Genomic DNA, 23,411 nt, shown 5'->3' with positions numbered 1-23,411 from the left:
TTAACTAACAGGCTAGGGGGCCACTTATTTTCATGGAAAGAATATCATTTGGAGCACTAATTCTTATCTCTCTCCTCAGGTGGTTTATTTGATTTTTTTATTCAAACAACAATAACAATGACAGCTTCACCAGTACCAATAGTAGGTTTTCTGTGTTCTATGTACACGGTTGGGGCCGAGTAGGATAGGGATCAATTTACAACTGGTACAATATTTAGTAGCTAGACTTTTCTAGTGCTCCAGTCTCTTTGGGGTTACAATATTCAGATGAGTGTATTCTGTCTGAAGTGTACTTTCATGTGTCTCATTCATTATTAAGCTCCATTTACTTTCCCTCTTCCAGACATTTGTTGAGATCTTCTCCAAGCAAATGCTTTTAGTTGCCGCTGCTGAGAGGTCTCAGTTTTCTTTTGTATTCCTTGGCTTCGGTTTCAGTGGGGCCTGGGAAGGGAGGGAAGGCAAACTTCCATGTTTAGTCCATCATCTCAAAGTCAAAGCACCGCAGGAGACTTTTGACAGGGAAACAACAGAGATAGTTTTATTGAAAAGATCCCAGGTTTTACTGCTGAAAGTAGATTAAAGGGATGGCTGCAGGAATGAAAAAAAAAAAAAAAGAATCTAATTTTCCTTCAGAGAAGTATGTGGGACTTTGGGAAGTATGGTACTTCACTAAAATAGCTCATTGTTCAAAATCCAGTGAGCTAAAAAATGTTTTCCTGTTACCCAGGGGAGAATGACAAACAATCAGAATAATGAGAACCTGAAAGAGTTGCCTGATGCTCATGGTTCACTCCTATTTCTACTGGGAAACACTTGAGGAGTCTGATTTAAGTCCCTTCCTCTCCACTGCTGTTCAGGGCAAACAGAAGAGTCTTTTTGTCTTGCTAACAGGTAAGGCTCTGGCAAGCAGGAGTGTAAACTTCTTGTGTTGCTGATTTGTTTCTTTATTTGGTTATTCAAAGTACCATAGTTATGAATATCTACTCTGCAATCATAATGTTTGGCTTCAAAATTATAGATTCACCACTTATTAGCAGTGGAGTCTTGCTTACATAGTTTACTTAATCTCCATAAAATTCCGTTCTCTTATCCCTACAATAAAAGTGACAATAAGTTCTATTCATAATATTATTGGGAGGATTAAATGACATGCCATATATATGGGGACTAGCACAATGCCTGGCACATACTCAATACTCATAATTGATAATAATTCTATTAAATATTGAATGGTTGTGTTCAAAATGCCTATATGATAGACATACATGAATTAAATCTAGGTTTGAGAAACTGTATGATAAAGATACACACACACACACACACACACACACACACACACACATCTGATATAGTCTCTTCATTCACCCACTTACAAGCTATGTAAATAAAACAGATTAAAGTAAATAAGTAAAAAGAAGTCAGAAAACTGGTTGTGCACAACATCAATCCTAGAGATAATGCTTATTAAAACCATGAAAGAAACTTTGAATAAAACAGGGAAAACCGGCGGGCGTGGTGGTGCAGAAACTTTGAATAAAACAGGGAAAACCGGCGGGCGTGGTGGTGCATGCCTTTAATCTCAGCACTCAGGAGGCAGAGGCAGGCAGATCGCTGTGAGTTCAAGGCCAGCCTGGTCTACAAAGCGAGTCCAGGATGGCCAAGATAACATAGGGAAACCCTGTCTTGAAAAAAACAAAAACAAAAACAAAAACAAACAAAGAAACAAAAATAACAAGGAAACCCAAGAGATCTTTGAATGTGTAGTAATCAAATGAAAGTTGGGCTAGCTCTGTGGAATTATCTTTTTCCAACATGAAATTTTCTGTGTGTATGTGTGTGTGTATGTGTGTGTGTGTAATCACCAACCCTTGTCAGCAATTGTGTCTTGAATCTGTCACTGTGGAAATATAAACACCTAAACACCATTACAAAGTGGGATGTCTATGGTTTCCTAAGACTACACACTATCTTAGGATTGCTCTGGTTTTTGTCAAGAACTCTGCTCTAGATTTTATCAAAGAAGGGATCTGAGCTAAAAGAACTAGGTAAAGAGGCCAAATATAAATAGCTATAAGTGACAAAAGTGACATTGTGAAAGTGGGTGTGGCTGTGCATACTTATATCAGCAGCGCTTGGAAGGCTGAGGATGGAAGATCACTGCTTTTGAAGTCAGCTAGCCCTGCCTATATAGAGAGGCCCTGTCTCAAACAACTATCAAAAACTCCATTATGAGTTTAGAATCCTTCCTTTAGATTCATAAACCAATGGACCAGAATCATTTTAGAGGTTGGTATGTGTAGTATAGGGTAGGGTAGATAACAATTATTTCTTTCAAATCAGTTTAGTGTAGTTGCTTGTGTGACACAGAACACTTATGGAGGTCAGAGGACGATATGCACAAGTTGGGTATCTTCTTCCACTGTGAGTGCTGAGGGTTGAACTCAGGTCTTGAGTCTTGGCAGCAAGTGTCTTTACCCATTGAGCCCTCTGTCTGACCTGGGAGACGGCTTCAAATGTGGCAAACCAGCCCCCAGGTAAAAGGTCCTCATTTAGGCCACAGACAGAATTCTGCCTAAAAATGGGCAAGCTTGGATGCAGAGTTGACGGCCAAACTCCGCCAAGACAGGGTAAGCAAGTCCTCAGTAGTTTCTGCCTCTCAAGTATGTCTGTCAGATATATACTGGGCCAGATGGTGCTCCAACGTTATAGAGAGTTTTGGATGACTGTTCAGGCAGCAAACTGTCTCTGTCATTTTTTTCCATTTTGGAAGCTGCTAATCCGTACTTCCTGTTTACTCAGGTAATCAATTTTATTCCTTCTCAAGTCTCTGATGGGGTTGAAGACCAGATAGCTTAGTTTTACAATGAAGCTTAGTTGTCTAGGGGTTAAGATGTTTTTAGGTCTAGATAGATGTTTTAAGTTGGTAGAGACAAGATATTATAGACGTTGATTTACGTTCAGAATTTTAGATTCACCAAGATAGGAAAGATGTTTTCTCCAAGGTTGCCAAGTACAAATAGGCAAAACACTGTGAATGTAATATTTATATAATTCTTGATTGTTTTGTGGTACTTCTTGCTATATGTAGCTTATTGTATATATGTGTAATAATATAAATGTATATGTAAAAGAAAAAAAGAGAAGGGTTTTCAAAAAACTGTAACCGTCGTGTAATGAAACAGACTGTCATTAGTTTTGGGGCAAGGTAGGTCTTTCCAGGGAATGCTTCCAATGGAACAACAATGTAAGTTAAGAATTATTTTAAAGTCTAGAGTGTGTTCTTTCAAAAAGAATTAAAATGAAGAACAATGATTAATACTTTAATTAAAGAAAAAAGAAAACAGTTATGTACTGCATATGTCAAAAAAATTATAAATGATTGTGAATGTGTTTGGTCCGAAGAAATGATAGATGTTGGAGGAGACAGATGTGCTTTACCTAATTCAGGTATTAAAAATGTATTCATACACTAGACATTGCGTGGTATTTCATTAATATTTGCAGGTTTTATATTTTCATGTATCATTTAAAAACTATAAGTTTGTGACTGCATCTGTTAATAGCACCTAAAAGTAAAGTCTAGCTTCTGAATGCTGTTGGGTTAATTAGATAACAACAATGGCAAATGGCCACTTCTAGAGGCATTGCAAAACTCAGTTCTCCCAATAATCACACGAAATAGATCCCAATATACAGAATGAGATTATAGAGCCACGGAAGAGTCAAGGATCTTGCCAGTAACATACAAATGGTCAATAAAAGACCTAGAATTTGGGCATGAGGAGTCTATTAAGAGAAAGGCTGATGTTAACTTCTGAGCTGTGGGAGGGAATGGGCCAGAATGAGATGGAACAACCCTTTGGTTGGCATGTACCATATAACTCACAAGCTTCTTTTAAACCATCAGCCAGACTCTCCATGACCATCCCTTGAGGCAGAGATGTCTGTATCTAATCCTGAAGATGAGGAGGCCAAGGGAAGGACTGCCCTGTATCAGGATGGACCAAATGGCTAGATAGAAGGCCACTCTCCCAGCTCTGGGTCAATACAGGGTCAGGAGAGTGCGTGGCAACTGAGAAGCAGAGGGGTCAGGCTCATAAACACAGGCCTTGTTCCTAAGAATTTCTGGCTTCACTTGACTTTCTGTTCTTAAGCCACTTCCTAGACACAGAAGTCGGTAATAAGACACGGGAGCAATGAGTTACGAGGACAAAGCCAGAACTTTAGAAGACAGAGGTAGAGGAATAAGGCCCCACCTCTGCCTACCTCCCCAAACCTCTCTACCTGACACCTCGATGGGCACTTCTTACATCTGGGTGAGGAGGTACAATTTCATTATATTTTCCTTCCATTCAGGCAGAGAGGCTAGGCTGGTGGCTACTTCCTTCTGGACGGGCCAGGCCCAGGCCTCAAAGAATGGAGCCAGATTCTTCTGCACTTGCTGAGAAAACAACTTGACCCACAGATTCATTTTGTCGACATTGTCTGTGGGCACGTTGGTCTGGTTTCTGTACTCAGTGAAGAGACGAATAAATGGCTCCCAACCAAAGGCCTCTTGGAGCTAGAAAGGGAAAGTTACAAGCAGGTAAGACATCCAGTCTACACAAAGAAGCTCCTGCACACACTGCTAACCTTTAGCTTTGTACTCATCACTGGCCATTCTGTTTACTGGCCTCATGCCCTATTCCCATTTACTAATCTTAAGAAAATGTTAAGGCTAGCACAGTGCTGGGAAGCCCCTAAGCGAGTGACAGTCATAGAAACAGCTCCAATGGTCAGTGTTTCCCACCACTGTCACCGCTCATCTCCTCATGAGAGCCTGAGAAGTGATTAGAACAAAGGGATTTAAAAGTGGCTGGCTAACATAACTAATGACCTCATTTCTAGGAAAACAGACTGTTTCTATTATTTAACTTAAATTGCCATTATATTTTCTTGAGAGTGGAATCAGTGACCATCCGGTTTGTAGTACATTTGATGCAAATGTTTAACCACAAGGTTGAGCTCCAAGAAGTAAATAAGTCTCTCCCTGTGGGGGGAAAAAAAGTGGCTGGCGTGGAACAGTCCTCATTGTTTTTTGTAGCTACTAGGTTCAATTTCAATAACTTGGAATCCCCCACCATCATCACTAACCCTCACACTCATTCACAAAGCCAGGAAAAATGGCTCTAGGAATAGAAGGTACCAATTCTGGTGCCATGGAAAGGAGCCCACGCTTGCCAGAGTCATGTGGCTTCTTTAAAAGTAACTTTGATGAGACTATTGAAAAAAGCTCATGCTAGCCAGGGTCACGGGGCTATGAAGTTAAGTGGCCACGTGGCATTTACCAGAACCAGTATGTCTTTACTTTGTGGATGAAAGTAGCAGTGAGCATGGACAAAGATGGATTTGAACAGGTGGAAGAGTCAGAATGGAACATTCCTGGCTTGAATTCAACATGATGTCACTCCCCAGAGTGATCCAGGGACTGAGCCAGGCACCGGGCCTGAAAACTGGGGCACTGAATGACCATTCAAAGGCAAGGTGAACCTCCAGAACCAAGGCAGAGAGGAATCCAGGATCGCCTACGTATGGTGGAATCTGTGGCAAAGCCAAGCCACAGCAAAGAGACAGTATGGTCATTTAAGGAAAAACTGGACCACAGCCCATTATAGAATGTGTGAGGAGGGTGGCCTTATTAAGTAGAAGAGGTTGATTTCAGTCATCGGTATGCCTGGCTTTAAAGCCACAGAGAGCACAGTATATAATACTCCAGGTGCCCCAACCAGATTTGACATTTTTCAATGCTATGCTCTCTTGTGCCTCTCAATAGGGGTACAATGGACATTATTAAGTCAGTGCAGGACTGTACACTTTGTAGGCTTGTACGAAATATTGTACCAAGAGGCATTATTACACGCTGTTATCCCCAGACACCCTCAGGTTCTCCTGTAGCTGAATGTGGGAGGCAGATGCAGTGGGTGGTCTCCAGGCTCACTAGCTTTTCATTTAATCATGTGGGCTTTGGTGGTCCCATTTGTCCCACCCTCCCCTTCAGTCTTTCCCAGTACCTGTAAGTATGTTTCCAATGCAGTCCAGGCATTCCAGTTTTTCACATGGGGTCCCTTGCTCAGGTAGATTCGGACTCTCTTCTCCCGAACAGGGGGCCACAGGGCAATATTGGCACGGCTTCGAGGTATGCCCAGGACTGTTTCATGCACATAAACACACCACAGGTTGCAGGTGGCTTCCGTGGTGTGTGGTGGGAACTCCCACTCCTGCTTCTGCTGGTTGCGGCCCAGCTCATGCACTGGGCCCCACAGCCCCTTGGCCCTGATGAGCCTCTCGTTGATGAGCTCCTGCACTGACTCCAGGTGGCACATGATGGGGTACCCTGCATGCATCCAGCCTGGGAATGCAGAAGGAAGAGGGTAGTCAGTGTCCCCCCCGCCCCCCCCCCGCATCTATCTCAACATTAAATTTGTCTCTGGAATGTTTCTTTTCCAGAACACCCAGTAGCCCTCGGCTCCTAGCACGCCTACTGTTCCAAGTCAGGGTATTCATGCCCAGACACTCTCAGACTTCCTTTCTGCTCACACTGCAGTGACGTTTTTATCTTCCTTCTGACGAGTCATGGGGGGGGACAGGTTACTGAGGGCCAATCATGCTGTTTTGAGGGGGTGGGGCAGGATGGTGGCGATACCCGTGTAAGACTGTTTATAGCCTTTTCTCAAATTCTCTGAAGATGCCTCCATCCCATTCCTAGATCTGGCAGTAGCTACACTGACACTGCATTACAGGGTTTATTCATGCAATGTACAAATGAGGGTCTGGAGAAATGCTCATGGAGCTCCCATGTTATGTTCACACTCATCCCCTCTGTTTAGGCCTCTTGGTTTGTTTTCAAATAGCTCTTTGCTCAGAGGCTTCTAATACTCTTAACTAGGTCAAGACCTTCTACTATAATTTCCCATTTCTTAAAATTCTTTGAGGGGCACCTAGCAAAGGTCAGGTGACATCTCTTGATGGCATTTCTTGACATGCTAACTCAAGCTACTATTTATTCCATATGCAATTTCTCACGTTTTTCATTTAAACGAGGAATATATCTAAATGTCACATTAGCAAAAACATTTGCTCTCTCATTGCCTCTCGGCGACACGGCTGTGGAAAGAAGAAAGGTACTCAGGGAGGCACACATGGAGCGTCTCTCAGAACACCCACCGACTGAGATCTGCACGTCAGCCACTATCCTCTGCGGCAAACGCAAAGGGAACGGCTCGCCTCCCAGCCTGGCCACGGCCTGCATCACCTCATCCCAGAGGCGGAGCAGCGGCTCAGGGTTCTCCAGTGTTCGCAGATTTGCAGTTGGCACCGTCAGGATGAGGTTGTCAGTGGCCAGTTCTCCCCATGGGCCGGGGTGTTCCAGGAGACGCCTCTTCCATTCTCCCTGCGATGTCTCTCCTATAAGTACAGGCCACAGTCCTTGAAATGTCCTTTCCCAAACCCCTTACATTAAAACATATGTACAATCTGAACCCCAGATGAGAAATAGCCACATACCTTTTCTATACCTTTCTTGAAAGCTCCAATGGGTGTGATTTGATTCCCTCCCCCCCCCCCCCGGAACCAAAGCAGAACTTAAAGAAACCAACCATCTCCTTCCACTCGTCTACCCATGTCCTCTGTACTAAGTGGCCCCAGAAACATTTTCATTTTCAATTTCTCCCATCTTTCAGTGTGCACCTTGTAGTGCTTGCTTACCTAGCTTGTAGTATGGAGCACGGACCGCCCCCTTCACGGTGATGGGCACAGAACCCAGTTTGCTATTCTGAGGTACGATGATGTAGAGGAGACCACCCCAGAGGCAGGTGATTGATTTCTTAGATTTGTCCAAGCAACATCGATTAATCACTAGGGGACCTCGGAAAAGCTTGCTGGCCCTGGTCAGGTCATCGGTATGACAGCCGATTTGTATCTGGAGCAGAGAAATCACCCTCATAGTCACATGGAGTATGTGTAGGTGGCAGAAGACAGCATAGGGGGTATACTCGGGAGGGGTCATTAGGCTATGACCTCATGTACCGTTGGTGGTGTCATGTATGATAGTAATGAAATCATAGCATTTCTTGAGTTTATACGTACTAAGTTATGGGCGAACTAATATTCGGCAACTGAATACGTACAGAAAAGAAGTAGAAATGGATGTTGTCTGAGGCAAGATGGTATAGAGCCCTGGGCTCCAAAATGTATTGTTTTGATATATTTTGTTACATATCAAACCACATTTTTTCATCATTAAGAAGGAAAAAGTGTTGCTGGGTGTGGTGGTGCACTCCTTTAATCCCAGCACTCAGGAGGCAGTGATAGTCAGATCGCTGTGAGTTCAAGGCCAGCCTTATCTACAAAGTGAGTACAGAACAGCCAAGGCTAACACAGAGAGACCCTGTCTCAAAAAAAAAAAAAAAAAAAAAAAAAAAAAAAAAAAGACGAAGAAGAAGGGAAAAGTGTTTAAAACTGCCCTAAATTGCCAGTAGGGGTTTATGCAGACCACATACAGTTGCAACAGGGGCAGCAAGAGCATTTGGATTCTGAATCATGTGGGGGAGACCGGGAGAGGCCGTACCTTCAGATCAGCAGAGGCAGCATCTTCAGGCATGGAGACTTCTATGATTTGCCGTCCAGGGATGTAGAGACCAGTGCTCATCCAGCAGTATCGTGTGCCTGCCGAAACACAGAAAGGGCAGACATCATCCCTTCTCCATACAGTGCCAGATGGACTGCTCAGGACTTCAGCCACTTCTTCCCCTACTATGTTGCTTCGTCCCTTCCAAACACTTTCCAGCACCCAACCGTCTATCTTTTTGAAGAGGAAGACAGTGAAAGATAAAGATGACCGTGTGCAGGTGACCGAACCTGCCAGCACTGCAGTAACCTCATGTCTCTGTTTCGCACATGCCCATAGAGCCAAGGTCCCACCCTCCTGCCGTACCTGGATTAGTGCAGTTGACATCCACAGTGATGGGACACTCTGAGGGGCGCAGGTAGAGGCTGCTGTACATATCTTCAATCTCTGGGACTAATAGTGAAAGGTCACTTCCAGAGTGAGCCAGACCTGTAGCCAGGGAAAGCATGGCCCCTCTACAGCAGTCATTGATGACAGGGCTCTCTCTGGTTGCCACCGGGAGCCGATAGCGGCTCAGCAGCTTCCGCAGGAGACGGTGCACGGACATGTAAGCAGGGATCTCTTCAGCAGGGATTTGCAGAAAAGCTGCCCCATCTGGTCCCAGCTTGGCTAGCCAGCCCTTCTCCACATTCCCTCTCTTCCTGCCCATTATCACCTGGAACTCGGCCAGGGTGGAGCGGAAGTGATAGGTCCTTATTCCTGATTTAGGGGTACGGAACGGCCCTGGGTTGAGGCTTTGGCTTGTGATGCTGATGCCAAAGGGGTTGAGGAGCAAGTTTCCTGGGAAGCGAGCGAGAGGGGACACTCCTGGGTTCTTAAAGGCCCACCACCAGGCTTGGGCTCCAACAAACAGCCCACCACCCTCTGCGACAAACTCCTGCAGTTCCTTAACCCCCACGTCACTCGTGGGTTCGAAGCAATAAACACTTGCATCACTGGTAAGTTGGGGCTCAATGCTAGTGTCTATACCCCCTACTGCAAGCAGACCACTTAGTGTTCTTAGCTCTGTCTGCACGACAATCTTGCCTTTGCGGCCCCCATCCAGCCAGCGGACAGCATTGAGTAGGAACGGGCCAAGTTTACCCACAGTGAATAATACCTTATGACCAGTTACAACCACCCGACCACGGCCGTAGCGGGCAGCCGCTATCACACAGCCATGGTAGGTATCTAGCCCTAAAGGAAAAGCCAAAGCCCCGTGCACTAGTAGCTGGGATGGGAAACAGTCTGAGTTGGTGATGTCCAGGTCTGAGATGCCATGCAGAAGCTCATCTCTGTCTTCTGAGAGGTCATCTTCACAACTGCAAAAGACACACACACACACACACATACACACACTCCTGATTAGAGGGCCCACTCTACATACGGTTCCTTGAACACTGCCTGTTACACAAGGGCACTAGTACTTTAACTAATATTGTTGTTTTCCAGTCATTGCAGAGGATTTGCCACAACAGTGGGTGAAAACGAAGGAGACACAAAGTCTCACCATTAATTCTGTTATGCTCATTTTCAAATCATCAATTCTTCCAAGGAAATTGCATGGAAAATTTTGCTGTGCTTATCCGATACTATACTTGACAGAACATTCTAGATTTGAGTTCGTATTTATTCTACCCATGTATTCCAATCTGCAAAGAGTTAGGTAAGAAATTGTGTTTATTTTTATAACGAGTCTTACTTATACATTTCACAGCATTAATGTGGAAAACAGGGTGAGCTGTGCCAGTGAATAGTCAATATCTTAGATGAAGGAGGGGCAGCCTTTAGCCTCAACTCTCATGAGACCTGTGGTTTCTTAGCGAGAGGATCTCACTGCCCACAGCTAGAGCTCTCCCTGCCTCTTGTTTGCCCAACAGGAGTGCTGCATGCTGTGGGGTTTTGCTCAGCATCAGAGCTTTTCCTATGCATAAACTACCCCCTCCCTTGATCAGGACCTCAAGCCATCTGTAAACACCAAAGGGAGACTGAGTCCTGGATGCTTAGGATGGCCTCTTCACGCTTGGCAATTCCAAAATTAAATTTGTAATTTCTGTTAAGTGTCAAGCTCTGGCCATCATGTCTGGAGTCAGCGTAGAGGAAATACAAAATGGCTGTCAGGTAGACACTGGATTTCCAGTTCTGGTGCTAGCTATCCAGAGCTGGGACCTTGCAGCAGACTGTCCTCTCCTTCCTCGAGGAATCAAGCATGAAAATCATATAACTAGTTCTTCTGGCTCTGATTTTACTTCTCTTTCACACACTCCTCTGAGATGGAAGCTACTAAAATAAAGATAAACTTGCAGTATCACAGGGCATAATTAGCAAACTGGGAGAAGGAGATATTTATATAGGGCACAGTGCAGGCAGAATCAGATGAGTCAGAAACTTACGGGAACAGAAGAATTTGGGATGCATGTGAGTAAGAGAAGATGGCGAAACAAAAGGGCCAAGATCATCATTTGTTTGGGCAAATACCTCACTGGAACCAATAAAGATCAGCCCAGTATTCTAGTGTACTTTACCATGAGCAAAAATCACAGCAGACAGATAATCCAAAGATTTATGCGAAGATGCTTGCCACCACTACTCCCCGAGGAAATGGGAATGACACCCACAGTGAGGTGGCTTTCCCAGTCTATTAGAATGACTATATCAAAGTGTTGAAAGATATCAAGTCTGATGAAGATGTGAAGAAAGGGGAATTCTTGCACACTGCTGGCAGGAGTGTAAACTAGTGGCACCATCTACAGAAAAAGGTTTGGAAAGTCCTTGATAAACTAAAATGGAACTACCACACGCCACAGGCAAACCTTGGGTGTATACCCAAGGCAAACAACGTCAGTGACTTTCAGAGACTCTCATGCTCCTTGAAGTATTTCACAATAGCCAAGATAAGAAAGAAAAGCTCAGTGCACATGGTGGTGAGAGGACAGCTTGTTATGTGAAGTTGTGGGGAGGACATGACTTAATTTCCCTTGGGTGATACTTAGGAAGAAGGCAGCTGAGATGCGACCAGTCTTTGCGTTTTGTGGTCCTGTATGTTGTCCTCACCAGGCAATCTTTGCCTAATGCAGGGTTGAAAGTGATTTCCCCCCCTTGTGCTATAATTTAGAATTTTTTCAATGTTTCTTTTGTACTTGGGTCTAGACCTATTTTTTTTTTTTTTTTAATTTTGTATGAAAGAAGTTAAGGATTAAAGTTCATCTTTCCCATAAGGGTGTCTAGTTGTTCCAGAGCTGTATGGTGAAAACACTGCTTTCCCCTCAGAGAGTTAATTCCTCTGAAATATGTAGTCTGTTTCAATGACTGATTTGTCTACCCTCATGCCAACATTGCCGTGTTTTGATCAAATTGCTCATTTCACCTCATTTACCGTACAAGCCTTGTATCATACATTCACGGGAAGGGTGAGCATAGCGCAGCTCCATAGTCTCTGGGAGGCAGGTGAGATGGCTCAACGGATGAAGGCATTTGCTGCACGGTCCTAGAGACCTGAGTTCAATGCCTCAAATCCATGTAAAGGAAAAAGGCAGAACTGAGCCTGTTGTCTTCTTACCTCTACACATGTGCTGTGCACATGCCTCTCCACCCCATCTCTCTCTTATACATGTAATTAATAATAATAATAATAATAATAAACAATAAATTAAAACATGATACTTTGCAATAGACCACATTCATAATCCTTTTATTGGGATATATTGTACAATTCTTAGATTTTTATTAGTGGCTATTGTTATGCTCATAATGTACCTCATTTATAAATTTAGCTTTAGTATATTTAGGTATGTATAGAAAAGTCCATTTCTGATTTTTAATCTCTGTGCCTCTTTTTCTTGCCTTACCACGCTGGTGCACACCTTCAATACAACACTGAAGAGAAAGGATGACGCAAGTATTAGTCTTGCCTTGTTCTCGTTTCTAAGGTAAACACATTCACCACTTTATCTTTAATAATGTTTCTATAGCCAGATATATACGGAAGCACACACACACACACACACACACACACACACACACACACACACACACACCCCTGTAATCCCAGAACTTGGAAGCTGGAGGCAGCAGGATTTATGAAGCTCTAGGCTTGATTTGGCTTCACAGTATGTTCAAGACCAGCCTGTGTTATATGAGACCCTTTCTCAAAAACAAAACAAAACAAAAGCAAAAACAAAAAACAAAACCAAAACAACAACAACAAAAATCAACAAAACAAAGTGAGAATGTTTCTAGCTCCATGCCTCTTTTCAGATTGAAGAAACTGTTTTTTATATTGAGTCTGTTCTGTTGACATTTTATCATGAGTGACTATGAAATCTTATTAAATGTTTTGTGTGCATCTACTGAATTATATAGTAGTCTCATTTTTTTATCCAATAATCATGCTAAATTAACTTGGCTTCTGATTGCTAAACCAGTCATCCGTACCCAGAATTTTACTATGATGTATTATCATATATATTAAACTATTCCACTTGTTAATATTTAATCAAAAGCTTACTTTATGTCTATGCTAATGAGGGATATTGCGCTGGTTTTTTTCTTTCGATTTTATTATTTCACTTTAGTGTGTGTGTTTTGGAGGGTGGGTTACCTAAGTCCCAGAGGTTCATGTCACATTAGGTGCCTTCGTCAATCAATCACTTTCTGCCTTATTTTTTAAGACTCAGGCTCTTGACGGGCCCAAACTCACCAACTGAGCTACACTGCCTGGCCAGCCAGCCCAAGAAATCCTCCTGTTCTATCTCCTCAATGCTGGGATTACATATATGTTAGCCTGGCTGCCCTCAATCCTGGGATTACACATATGCGAACCTGGCTGTCCTCAATCTTGGGATTACACGTATGCTAGCCTGGCTGCCTCCAAAGCTGGGGTTACACATATACTAGCTTGGCTGCCCCCAATGCTGGGATTACACATATGCTAGCCTGGCTGTTGTCAATGCTAGGATTACACATATGTTAGCCTGGCTGCCCCCAAAGTGGGGATTATACATACGCTAGCCTGGCTGCCCTCAATGCTGGGATTACACATATGTTAGCCTGGCTGTTCCTCTCCCCCCACTGGATTCTGAGGAATCCAACTCAGGTCCTCATCATGCTTACACTGCAAGCATTTTCCCTATTGAAACCATCTCACCATCCCTTACTCTACCTTTAGATGACAGAAATGCTGGGGAAACAACAGCAGTAGGGATGCTTTACTCCCATATTCTGGAAGAGTCTCCGGGTTGGTTTGGTATTATTTGTTCCTCAAAAGTTTGATAAAATTCATTAGGGACTAGAGAGCTGTTTGTGCTCTTGTTGTTTTTAGATAAAATTTTTATTTTAAAATTTAAAAACTGGAGATGTTATATAGTACCGAGAATTTCTTTCTATGTTTGATATGACTACTAGTAACTTGTTAAACAACCATGTTGTAGTTGGCAGAACTAAGACCTTAACACAGGTTAAGTACTTGTTACAAAAATTTAGTCTTTAGCTAGACAAGTCACAAATGCCTATCAACCCAATCAGGATACTGAGGAAGAAGGGACACTAGTTTAAGGCTTTCCTGGACTTTATATTGAACCAATGAACAAAAGGTTCTAACTTCTTTGTTACTATTGTTTATGTATATAAACCAGAATGAATGGCCTGGAACTAACTATCTAGACCAGGCTGGCCTGGTACTCTCTTTGTAGCGACCTGCCTACAGCTGTCTTCTGAATGATGGATTTAAAAGCGTATCCCACCATGCCTAAAACTCCGCATGAATTTTACTTCCTTTTCTGTTAATGTCTTCTAGAATCCAATCCAGGAAACTGTCATGCATACAATATTTGGATATTTTAATTGCAATTCAATTTATTTTGGTATACATTGTCTCTTATGTTTAGTTTCATAATTTGTGTTTGTCAAGAAGTCTGTCCATTTCATATAATTTGAGGAATTCATTGGCATAGATTGTATCAACTCCCTATTACCCTTTAATGTTTATAAGCCCTTATTAAAGACTTCCTTTCCATTCTTAAAATTCTTAATTTTATCTTGTTGTCATGATCAGTTTATCCAGTGGTTTATCACTTTATTGATTTTTTTTTTGATTAAGCAATTATTGGTTTTAATGACTTACTCTATTCTACATATATTCAATACATAACTAGGAACAACATCTAAGGATTTGCATATCCTTATTACAAATACTTATTACACATGCTCTGATGTTTGTCTTCAACTTCCAAATTTCTGGAATCTCTCTAGTAATCTGAAAGTCAAAAGATTTTTCTGTGGCCAATATCATTTCACTAATATTCAGGCTGGAAAAGACAGGCATAACATCAATTTGAAAGCTGTCCAATTCAGGCTCTCGGGTGATATTTAAGCAAATCTACTCAGAGCATTTGGGTATTCAGACCAGGACTTTTTAGCCAACATCCACGTCCATGCATGCCTGATGACTTTGGAAACAGACAAGGCTTTCACTGGCCAGATGATCCATAGCCTGAAGGGAATGATGCCCTAAAGGGGAAACAGAGGTTCTATGCCAACACTCTCCTTCTAGAGGGAAAGAGTAGGAAGGACATGCTAAGGACACACTGTACAGTTGATGGACCTAGATCCTAGTTTCCAGAGTCCTTCCACGCTGCAATGCAGAACATCTTGCTAGAGTTACTTGGTTTTTTAAATGTCTTCCTGATATTGTCACTAGAGCTATTTCTGTGCCATTCACACTCTGAGTTTTGTAACTCATCTTAAGATAGAACTTTGTAATTTACCTTAAGATAAGAAATAATATCTGAGGTAGAACAAATTCAATAAACTCTGGAAAAAGTAATGAGTAAATAAACAAAAAGAGACTTTGAACTCCTCGTAGAAGCCCCAATTTTGAGTTAACATGAGACAAGATGACTTCTTACCAAAAATATAGGGTACAGATTGTTGGGTTAATTTGTCATGATCATTAACTATTGTAGTTTATTTATCATCCATCCCTCTAGAGGCCTCCCTGGGTCTTCCTCACTCAGCCAGACTCATTTTGTTCCTATTACACAGAAATAACTGTTATTTGTTCCAAGAAAGCTAGGAATTTTTATATATAACAGGAAGTGGCCTAGTGTACATTTTCTGCTCTCGAGAGGATCGCAGCTTCAAGAACTCCTCATTCATCAGTCTAACTGAAGACCTAACAAATGTTTACAGAGTGCTTATTAACATGAAGTGGTTGGTGTGTATGACACTGTGTGTGTACAAAACAGACCAAGGAACACTCTCCATGGACCTCCAGTGACACTCGCCCCTGTACTCAGCATCTGTTTCCCCTATTCTCAGATTGATCATCCTTTAACTCCAGAGCTAAGCGTCTTCTCTGAAGCCCAGTGTTAGTAACAGAATCATCTCTCTTCTTACTCTACTTCCAAGTTCACAGCTTCCGGTTTCCATCCTATCTGCAGGTAAAGATTTCAAAATGCTTCCCACAGCTCTCCAGACTTTGGCCCATGGGGTTTTTCTTTCTCGAATAGTTTCCTTTTTACTGGAAGGACATGTCCTATGAGCCTTCCTACACAAATCAGGGCAATTCCTGAGGTAAGCAGTACTTTTATTAAGCTAAGTGATGAGGAATGTCACAGTCCATAGGAATTCTTCTCCTCAAAGAGCTAAACAAATTGTTCTGGGGAAGCAATGTCCCCCTTAAGCCTAGAGTATTAAAAATACCTAATTGACTGTAGCAAGTATGTGTCTGAGTTTCAAATTCTTTTCTCCTAACTTTGAAGCACACTGGTTTTTTTTTTTAATATGAGGCCATCTTCCCATTTTGGTAAAATACTCACCTAACTAAGACGGGGATCTTAGGCATCTTCTTAGAGACTTTATAGAAATTTGAATCCGCTTTGTTTTCCGTGAAGTACACGCCAGCCACACTGGTCACCAGATTCCCAGGAAATGTGAACAGAACTCTTTCATCTTCACCCTGGTTAGCCCAATCCCAGGCTTGGCCTCCTATGAGCAAGCCTCCTCCACGTTTCACAAACTGGACTAGCTTCTCTGTCATGGTCTCATTGTAGGCATCAATGCAATAAACCCCCAGGGAGTCATTGACTTCTGGCTCAATCTTTGACTCTATTCCACAGCTCTCGAGGATTTTCACCAGGGGTGCCAAAGACGAGTGCACACCTATGGCAGACTCCGAGGAGGAGCGCAGCCACCCCACAGCATTAACAAGAAAGACAAAGAGCTGGCTTTCCACCAAGTAGTCCTCATGAGATACTACCACCATGCGGCCTCTGCCGTAGGAGGAGGCAGCAATGATGACCTGACCCATGTCATTCACCATCACAGGAAAGGAAGCCTCCCCAATAAGAAGCAGTTCACACGGGATAGCATCCTCAGGGAGGTCCCAACTCGTCACTCCGGTCATAAGGGCCTCAAAGGCAGCAGAGGGAGTCGCCATGGCTCTGTTGGTTTCTGCAGAGAAACAGAAAAGCACAGACACCGTTTAGCAAAGGATGGGTAAGCGGCCAAAAACCAAGCAAGGAATTTATTCTACCTGGGATGGCAATGATCTCACTGTGTGATAACACTCAGTATCTGTTCCTGTGGTCAGACCCAGAGTACATGGGGTTCTATTCCCGACCACAGAAGGAAACAACCCAGAAAGGAGGAATGATGCTAGATCTGTGCCTTCCAAGGACATAGTTTGAATTCCTAACCTTATATTATCTATGAATATGACTTCTTTCGGAAATAGGGTTTCTAGAGATGTTACCAACTGAACGGGAAGCCATGGTAGATCTGGAAACAAGGTAGAATGCTCTCAGAGTCAGAGAATGCGGTTATGTGTCCGCAGACTGAGAAACACCAAGGATTGCTGGCCAAACCCAGAGGCTATAGGAGAGGCATGGGGAAAAAAATTCTACCTCTGAATTTCCAGAAGAAAGTAGCACTGCTAAAGCCTGGGCACTAAAATTCCAACCCTCTAGAACAGTGGTTCTCAACTTTCCTAATGCTGCGACCCTTTAATACAGTTCTTCATGTTGTGGTGACCTCCCAGCTATAAATTATTTCATTGCTGCTTCATAAATATAATTCTGCTGCTGTTATGCATGATATCTGATATATTACAAACCCCAAAAGCATCGTGACCCACAGGTTGAGAACCACTGCTCTAGAACTTGGAGTGAAAAAATAGTATTGTTTTAAGCTACCCTAATCGCGATCATTTGGTAACGAAGCCTCTGTGACCTGGTATAGCGCTGCAGTCTGCTGTCCTCTCACACCACTCCCACTCACCTTGGCTTCCTCACTGGTCTTATTAACCTCAGTTTGGAGCACTTAGGCCCCCCAGACTTGAATATTCAGGGGTCTCTAGCTTGGCTCAGTCATAAGCTGAATAAGAAGAGTGTGAAAGTTTTCTGTGGCTAGATACCATATCCCAGACAATAAGAAGCAGAAAGTAGCAAGCTATGAAATTGTGGTGAATTCTCCCATGCACCCAAGTGACAGCTGAGGAAGGTGTACCTTTGTATGTCATCTCCCAAATGCCCTTTGCCTCTTACCTGGGAGTGCCCCTTCAGTGCTGCTCTGCAATCTACCACCAGTGTTCAGTCATGTGCACGTACTATACATTTGCGCTTATACTTGCTTGGTTAAGAGTAAATCATTTACTTGATGTTTATGAATAACATGGAATGCTCACAAAGTGGACTAAGAAGTCTAACCTGTTGTTGGGTATTGCAACCACCAGACTTAGGGTTTACTGTGGTTTTACCGTTTTGCTATTCTGCAGCTAATATTAAAGCTAATGCTAAGACATTAATAATGGCTGTGGCATTGGTCCTTAGCCTGTATGCTAACTTCCACAGGCATGGGTGGAAAGACCTCTGTCTTAGGTGGCTAATCAACTCAAGTCCCCATTGAAAGCATGTAGTGACTTCCTGTAGCATGTCATTAACATCCAGAGGCCTTAAATTTAGAGCTCTGTGTGGTGGCACACTTCTGAAATCTCAGCATTTAGGAAGCAGAGGTAAACTTCAAGGAAATAAAATTCTATTGTGTTAAGTCGCCTTATGGGTTATCATGTAATATGGCTGCCTCTGGCAACTGATACAGTGTTGGCATCTGTCAGGAATTCAAGGCCAGTCTTGGCTACATGAGATGTTGCCTCAGGGGAAAAAATGATCATCCCTCAAAGGAGGAAAAAAAAGCTTTTCAAAGTAAAGTTACATGAACCAGGTGCTTTTAGCTGTTAAATACAAGCGCTAACTTTTACCCATCTCAGAGACAACCAGCCAAAAGCTGCTTAGTGACACACTTGTCCCTTCCTTGCTTTTCCTGGCGTCCACGAATAACCAGGTCAGCTCACGTACGGTCATAGGAATGTCCGCCTTCCCCCTTTCCATCTGGCCAAGAGCCCTGCCAGTGTCCCTGTTGACAATTGGCCAGCACACTGTGATTAACCCAGTTTGGTTCTTTAGTAATTCATATCTGGCCTGAGAGAATCCAGTTTCCAAGTCTCTCCAGTCTGTTCCCACTTTCATTCCTCTGAATGTACTCTAAGAATATTTTGGCTTTGACGAGAAATCCACAGAGCTCCATCTGCATCCACTGGAGAAAACCTGACTCCCTTCTCCCAATCTGACCTTCCAGATGGTGGGTGGCAGCTCCTACAAGGCTACTGCTGGTTCCCATCTCCTCCCTCAAGCTTTCAGAACAGGGCAGAGTCTCCATCGTCCTCCCTCCCTCAAATTAGTACAGAGGACAGGCTCTGCTGCCAGTTCGAACTCCATTTCTGTCTTCCTCTCTTGCACCCCCACTGGTACCTTTCCATCTGTGCACCTTCTACTTTTCTAGGTTAAGATATACACAGAGGAGGCAATGTGAGACATTTTTCTATGAAAAAATAATCAGTGCCATGAGCCATGCAGTAGGAGATATAATTAAGATTATCAAAGGATGAACTAAGAGAAGGAGGGGGAGACAGTGTACAGAAGATGGGGAAGATGAAGAAGGACATGAGAATAATTAACTGACCCCACCCACACTCCCTTGTAATAAGAGAGGCAGAATTAAAGATATATTGTCTATGAATGCTGAGTGCCTACAAGACTACAAATGGACACCAGTAAGTGAAACCAAGAGTGGACACAGATCAAAGACAAGGGAGTTTCCGAAGATCTTTTTTTTTTTAATGTATGAGGGTTCCGAATCTGAAACTCAGTGACACACTTATTTTCCACACATCTCCCCAGATACTCCGCTACACACCAAACGACATCCTGAGGCTTGTCTCCTCACACCGATACACACTCCCTCAAGAGCTGCCCATCAGACTTTTCTGTCTTGGCCGATGCTTTCCACAGTGTGGACAGTCAGAGGAGAGTATCCACGTCCGTACTCCTGTCTCATTAGTTGTTCTCTAGGTTGTGTGTGTGCGCTATGAATCTATCGGCGTCTACATGGAATGATCTGGATAATACTTTCAGTGAGAATTTCAAGCCCCTGTGTACATTTTGAACCTATTTTCTGTGGCTAAGACAATGATTACAGGAGAGTAGCAACTGTAGCAACTCCAGCCATGGCAGCACACTCCTCATCAAGTTTCTCATATTATAACTATCACTTCTCCATAGTTGCTGAGGAAGAAAACCTCAAATCTTTCAAATGGTCAGGGGATTTGGATTTGTCACTTGCTCAATATTTCACATGTGGGTAAGTGGTGAAGCTAGGCTCCCAATACAGAGCTGAAGTACGGTTCTTTTAAAAAGATTTATTTGTTTTATGTGTGTATGCATGTTTGCTGCCCAACTTTATGTCAGCTTGATATAAGCTAGAGTCACCTGAAAGGTGGGAACCTCAATTGAGAAAAAACGCCTCCGTAAGATCTAGCTATAAATATTTTCTTAATCAATGATTGGTAGGAAAAGGCCCAGACTATTGTGAGTGGTGCCCTCCCTGGCATGGTGGTCTTGGGTTCCAAAAGAAAGCAGGAGGAGCAAGCCATGAGGAGTAAGCCAGTTCACATCACCCTCACGGCCTCCTGCATCAGCTCCTGCCTTTAGCTTCCAGCCCTGACTTCCTTCAGTGATGAACTACCATATGAAAGTAATTGCCAAATAAACCCTTCCCTCCTCAGCTTGTTTCATCATAGCAATAGTGACCCTACCTAGGACAGTATGAGTCTGAGTAGTGTGTATGTGCCTTCAGGAGCCAATAGAGGTCAGAAGGAGTGGGATTCTCTGGAAATAGAGTTACAGATGGTTCCAAGTCACTATGTGTGTACTAGCGCCCAAATCAAAATACTCTTAACCACTGAGCCATCTGTTTGCCCAAGACTACAGTTCTTTTTTTTTTTTAAGATTTATTTATTATTTATACAGTATTCTGCCCACTCGTGTGCCTACCCACCACAAGAAGGCATCAGATCTCAAATCAGGTGGTTTGTAAGCTACCGTGTGGTTGCTGGGAATTGAACTCGGGACCTTCGGAAGAGCAGAGAGTGCTCCTAACACCTGAGCCATCTCTCCAACCCAAGAGTACAGCGTTTTTTGTTTGTTTGTTTTGTTTTGTTTTTTGAGACAGGGTCTCCCTGTGTAGCCTTGCCTGTCCTGGACTCACTTTGTAGACCAGGTTGGCCTCGAACTTACAGAGATCCATCTGCCTCCGCCTCCTGAGTGCTGGGAGGCATTCACCACCACCTGGCTAAGAGTACAGTTCTTAAGCAGCAAAAATATGTCAGTATTTTCTAAGTTCTAGATTTTTCTAATAGAAGCTCCATAGAAGTCACAGTTAAACTGCAGCCTTATCACATTAGGAAAGGAAGAGGCAAATAGTTTGTCTTCATTCAAATTTCCATCCTTTAAATTGCTTCCCCATAAGTTCTTATCCTCTTTTCCCTGTAATAACCGTGGCCCCCTTTGAACTTGCCACTGTCCCTCTGGGTGAAAATGTTGTCTTAGGCACTGCCTGTAAAACAGGGAGAAAGCAGACATCCTAATCTTACACAAAGCAGTCCCGTAGACTGAAATGTGGCTTACTTACCCTGTGAGGGATGTATGGAAGAAGAGACAGGGCCATCTTGGGAAAAAGGACCCCTCACAGCTTGCATTTCAGTTTGGTTTCATATCTTTAAACATAGACTTGCATACGTAAGATACACAATGCATTTCATGCTATGCACTCCCCAGGTATATTCCATGGATGTCTGACTGATAGTTGGGTGCAAGGATAAGGGGACACCTTTCAGTAAGTGGCTTGCCTGACTTTGCACTAATATCAGAAACACAATTCTCATGTCTTCTCTTTTTCCATGTCCTATTCTTCTAAGAAACTTTTCTTTTTCCATATATATCATTCTGCTAAAACAAAATGCACACTGACTCAGTTCCTTCTTTTGCACTCCATCCTGGATGATTTCCACTACATCCTTATTAATTTTAACTTAAAAACGGTTTCACTCACATATCCGATAGAATGTGTGATGCATATGGAAGGACAGACAATAAAACGGCCATACAACAGTTAAAAAGTTAAACATTCGCTGGGCGTGGGGGTGCAAGCCTTTAATCCCAGCACTCGGGAGGCAGAGGCAGCGGGATCACTGGGAGTTCCAGGCCAGTCTGGTCTACAAAGCGAGTCCAGGACAACCAAGACTAGGCAGAGAAACTCTGTCTCAAAAACTCAACAAAACAAAGAAAAAAAAAAAAAAGTTAAACATTCCATACACTTGATAAGATTAACAACACCAACACCCCAAGCAAATATCTCTCAAGTCTCCACCTTGGATTCCTCCCTTAGACCTGCCTTCACTACCCTCCACAGGAGTAAGACCAATAACTAGGTTTTTACTGTTCCATATTCCTGTCTCACCACACTGCCTTCTTCATTCCCGGGCTCCCACGGGGCTGTTGCCCTGTAGCTTCTTCACTTTTTCTCTTGTGTTCACTCCCACATTTGTTCACTTTCCCCTTGGTAACTAAAAAGATGATGGAGCATTCTGACTCAGGAGTGAAGAGTCCGGTGCTTTGCTATTCACTGAAGCCCAGGTGCTGCCTCCTCCCCTAGCTGTGGATCTGCATGCCCCAAAGGGGTCCTAACAAATTCAGTGTGTGATAAAGATCTTTCTAAACCACCGCATCTACGCAGGAGCCAGGCGAAGGCCCGGGTCTCCTTGTTTCCTTTCCCTCTAATGGCCAGTCGCTGAGTATGTGAGTGACGTCAGAGGAGGGGTGGGGGCGGAGGAGGAGGGCCGTTCGGCTCGCAGAGGAGTGTAGCCAAGTGGAAAATCTCAGGCTGCGGCTTTCTCCAGGCCTCTGGACCAGTGACTGCCCTCTTCTCTAAACACATCCACACTCCAGGCCCCTGAGAACAATGCCAAGTGAGCCAGCGAGCTGGGTCCTAGTGACCCTGTTTGCCATGCTCTAGAAGCCTTCGGATGGAATGGCGCTCTATCACCATCTACCTGTATCAGTAACGCCCAGCCCCCTCTTCTGAAGCCGCGCTTTAGATGTGGCCACAGCTGGTGGGGCCCGTCTGGAATTCGACCACACAAAGCGGTTGCACACAAACGTCACTGTCAGATCCAGGCCAGCAGCAGCAAGATCGCTGGGTCGGGGGTGGGGTGGAGGGGGGGTGATGCTCTGCCACGGAGAAGAATAAAATCACTGACAGAAGGCAGGCAGGAGGCACTAGGGAGCCTCTGCCCAGATCTGGAAACACCCAGGTCGGCAGCACCCAAGACCCTTTCGTAGATCGCCAGGGTCCCCTAGTAGTCCTGGACTCCCGC

At 43.6% G+C, this 23,411-nt stretch overlaps 1 protein-coding gene across 4 annotated transcripts in view; it reads right to left on the bottom strand.

Annotated features, from left to right (window-relative positions):
- Nucleotides 1-176: 176 nt before the first annotated feature.
- The window catches only part of Tcaf1 (TRPM8 channel associated factor 1), a 41,084-nt gene continuing 17,849 nt past the window's right edge, over nt 177-23,411 (bottom strand). For 2 of the 4 annotated variants that reach the window (XM_051151620.1, XM_051151617.1), the window contains exons 2-9: nt 16,462-17,095; nt 8,972-9,966; nt 8,606-8,703; nt 7,744-7,957; nt 7,204-7,443; nt 6,051-6,388; nt 4,311-4,561; nt 177-441 (exon numbers count right to left, since the gene is read on the bottom strand). In XM_051151620.1, the coding sequence (XP_051007577.1) occupies nt 432-441; nt 4,311-4,561; nt 6,051-6,388; nt 7,204-7,443; nt 7,744-7,957; nt 8,606-8,703; nt 8,972-9,966; nt 16,462-17,081 (2,766 nt within the window). In that variant the 5' untranslated portion in view covers nt 17,082-17,095 and the 3' untranslated portion in view covers nt 177-431. Of the gene's footprint in view, nt 442-4,266; nt 4,562-6,050; nt 6,389-7,203; nt 7,444-7,743; nt 7,958-8,605; nt 8,704-8,971; nt 9,967-16,461; nt 17,096-23,411 lie in introns of all 4 variants that reach the window. The other 2 variants (XM_051151619.1, XM_051151618.1) reach the window with 2 other exon arrangements.

This window comes from Acomys russatus, chromosome 10, assembly GCF_903995435.1.
Source record: "Acomys russatus chromosome 10, mAcoRus1.1, whole genome shotgun sequence".
Lineage (NCBI taxonomy): Eukaryota > Metazoa > Chordata > Mammalia > Rodentia > Muridae > Acomys > Acomys russatus.
Note: the sequence above shows the minus strand (reverse complement) of the source record. Positions and strands in the feature narration are given on the sequence as shown.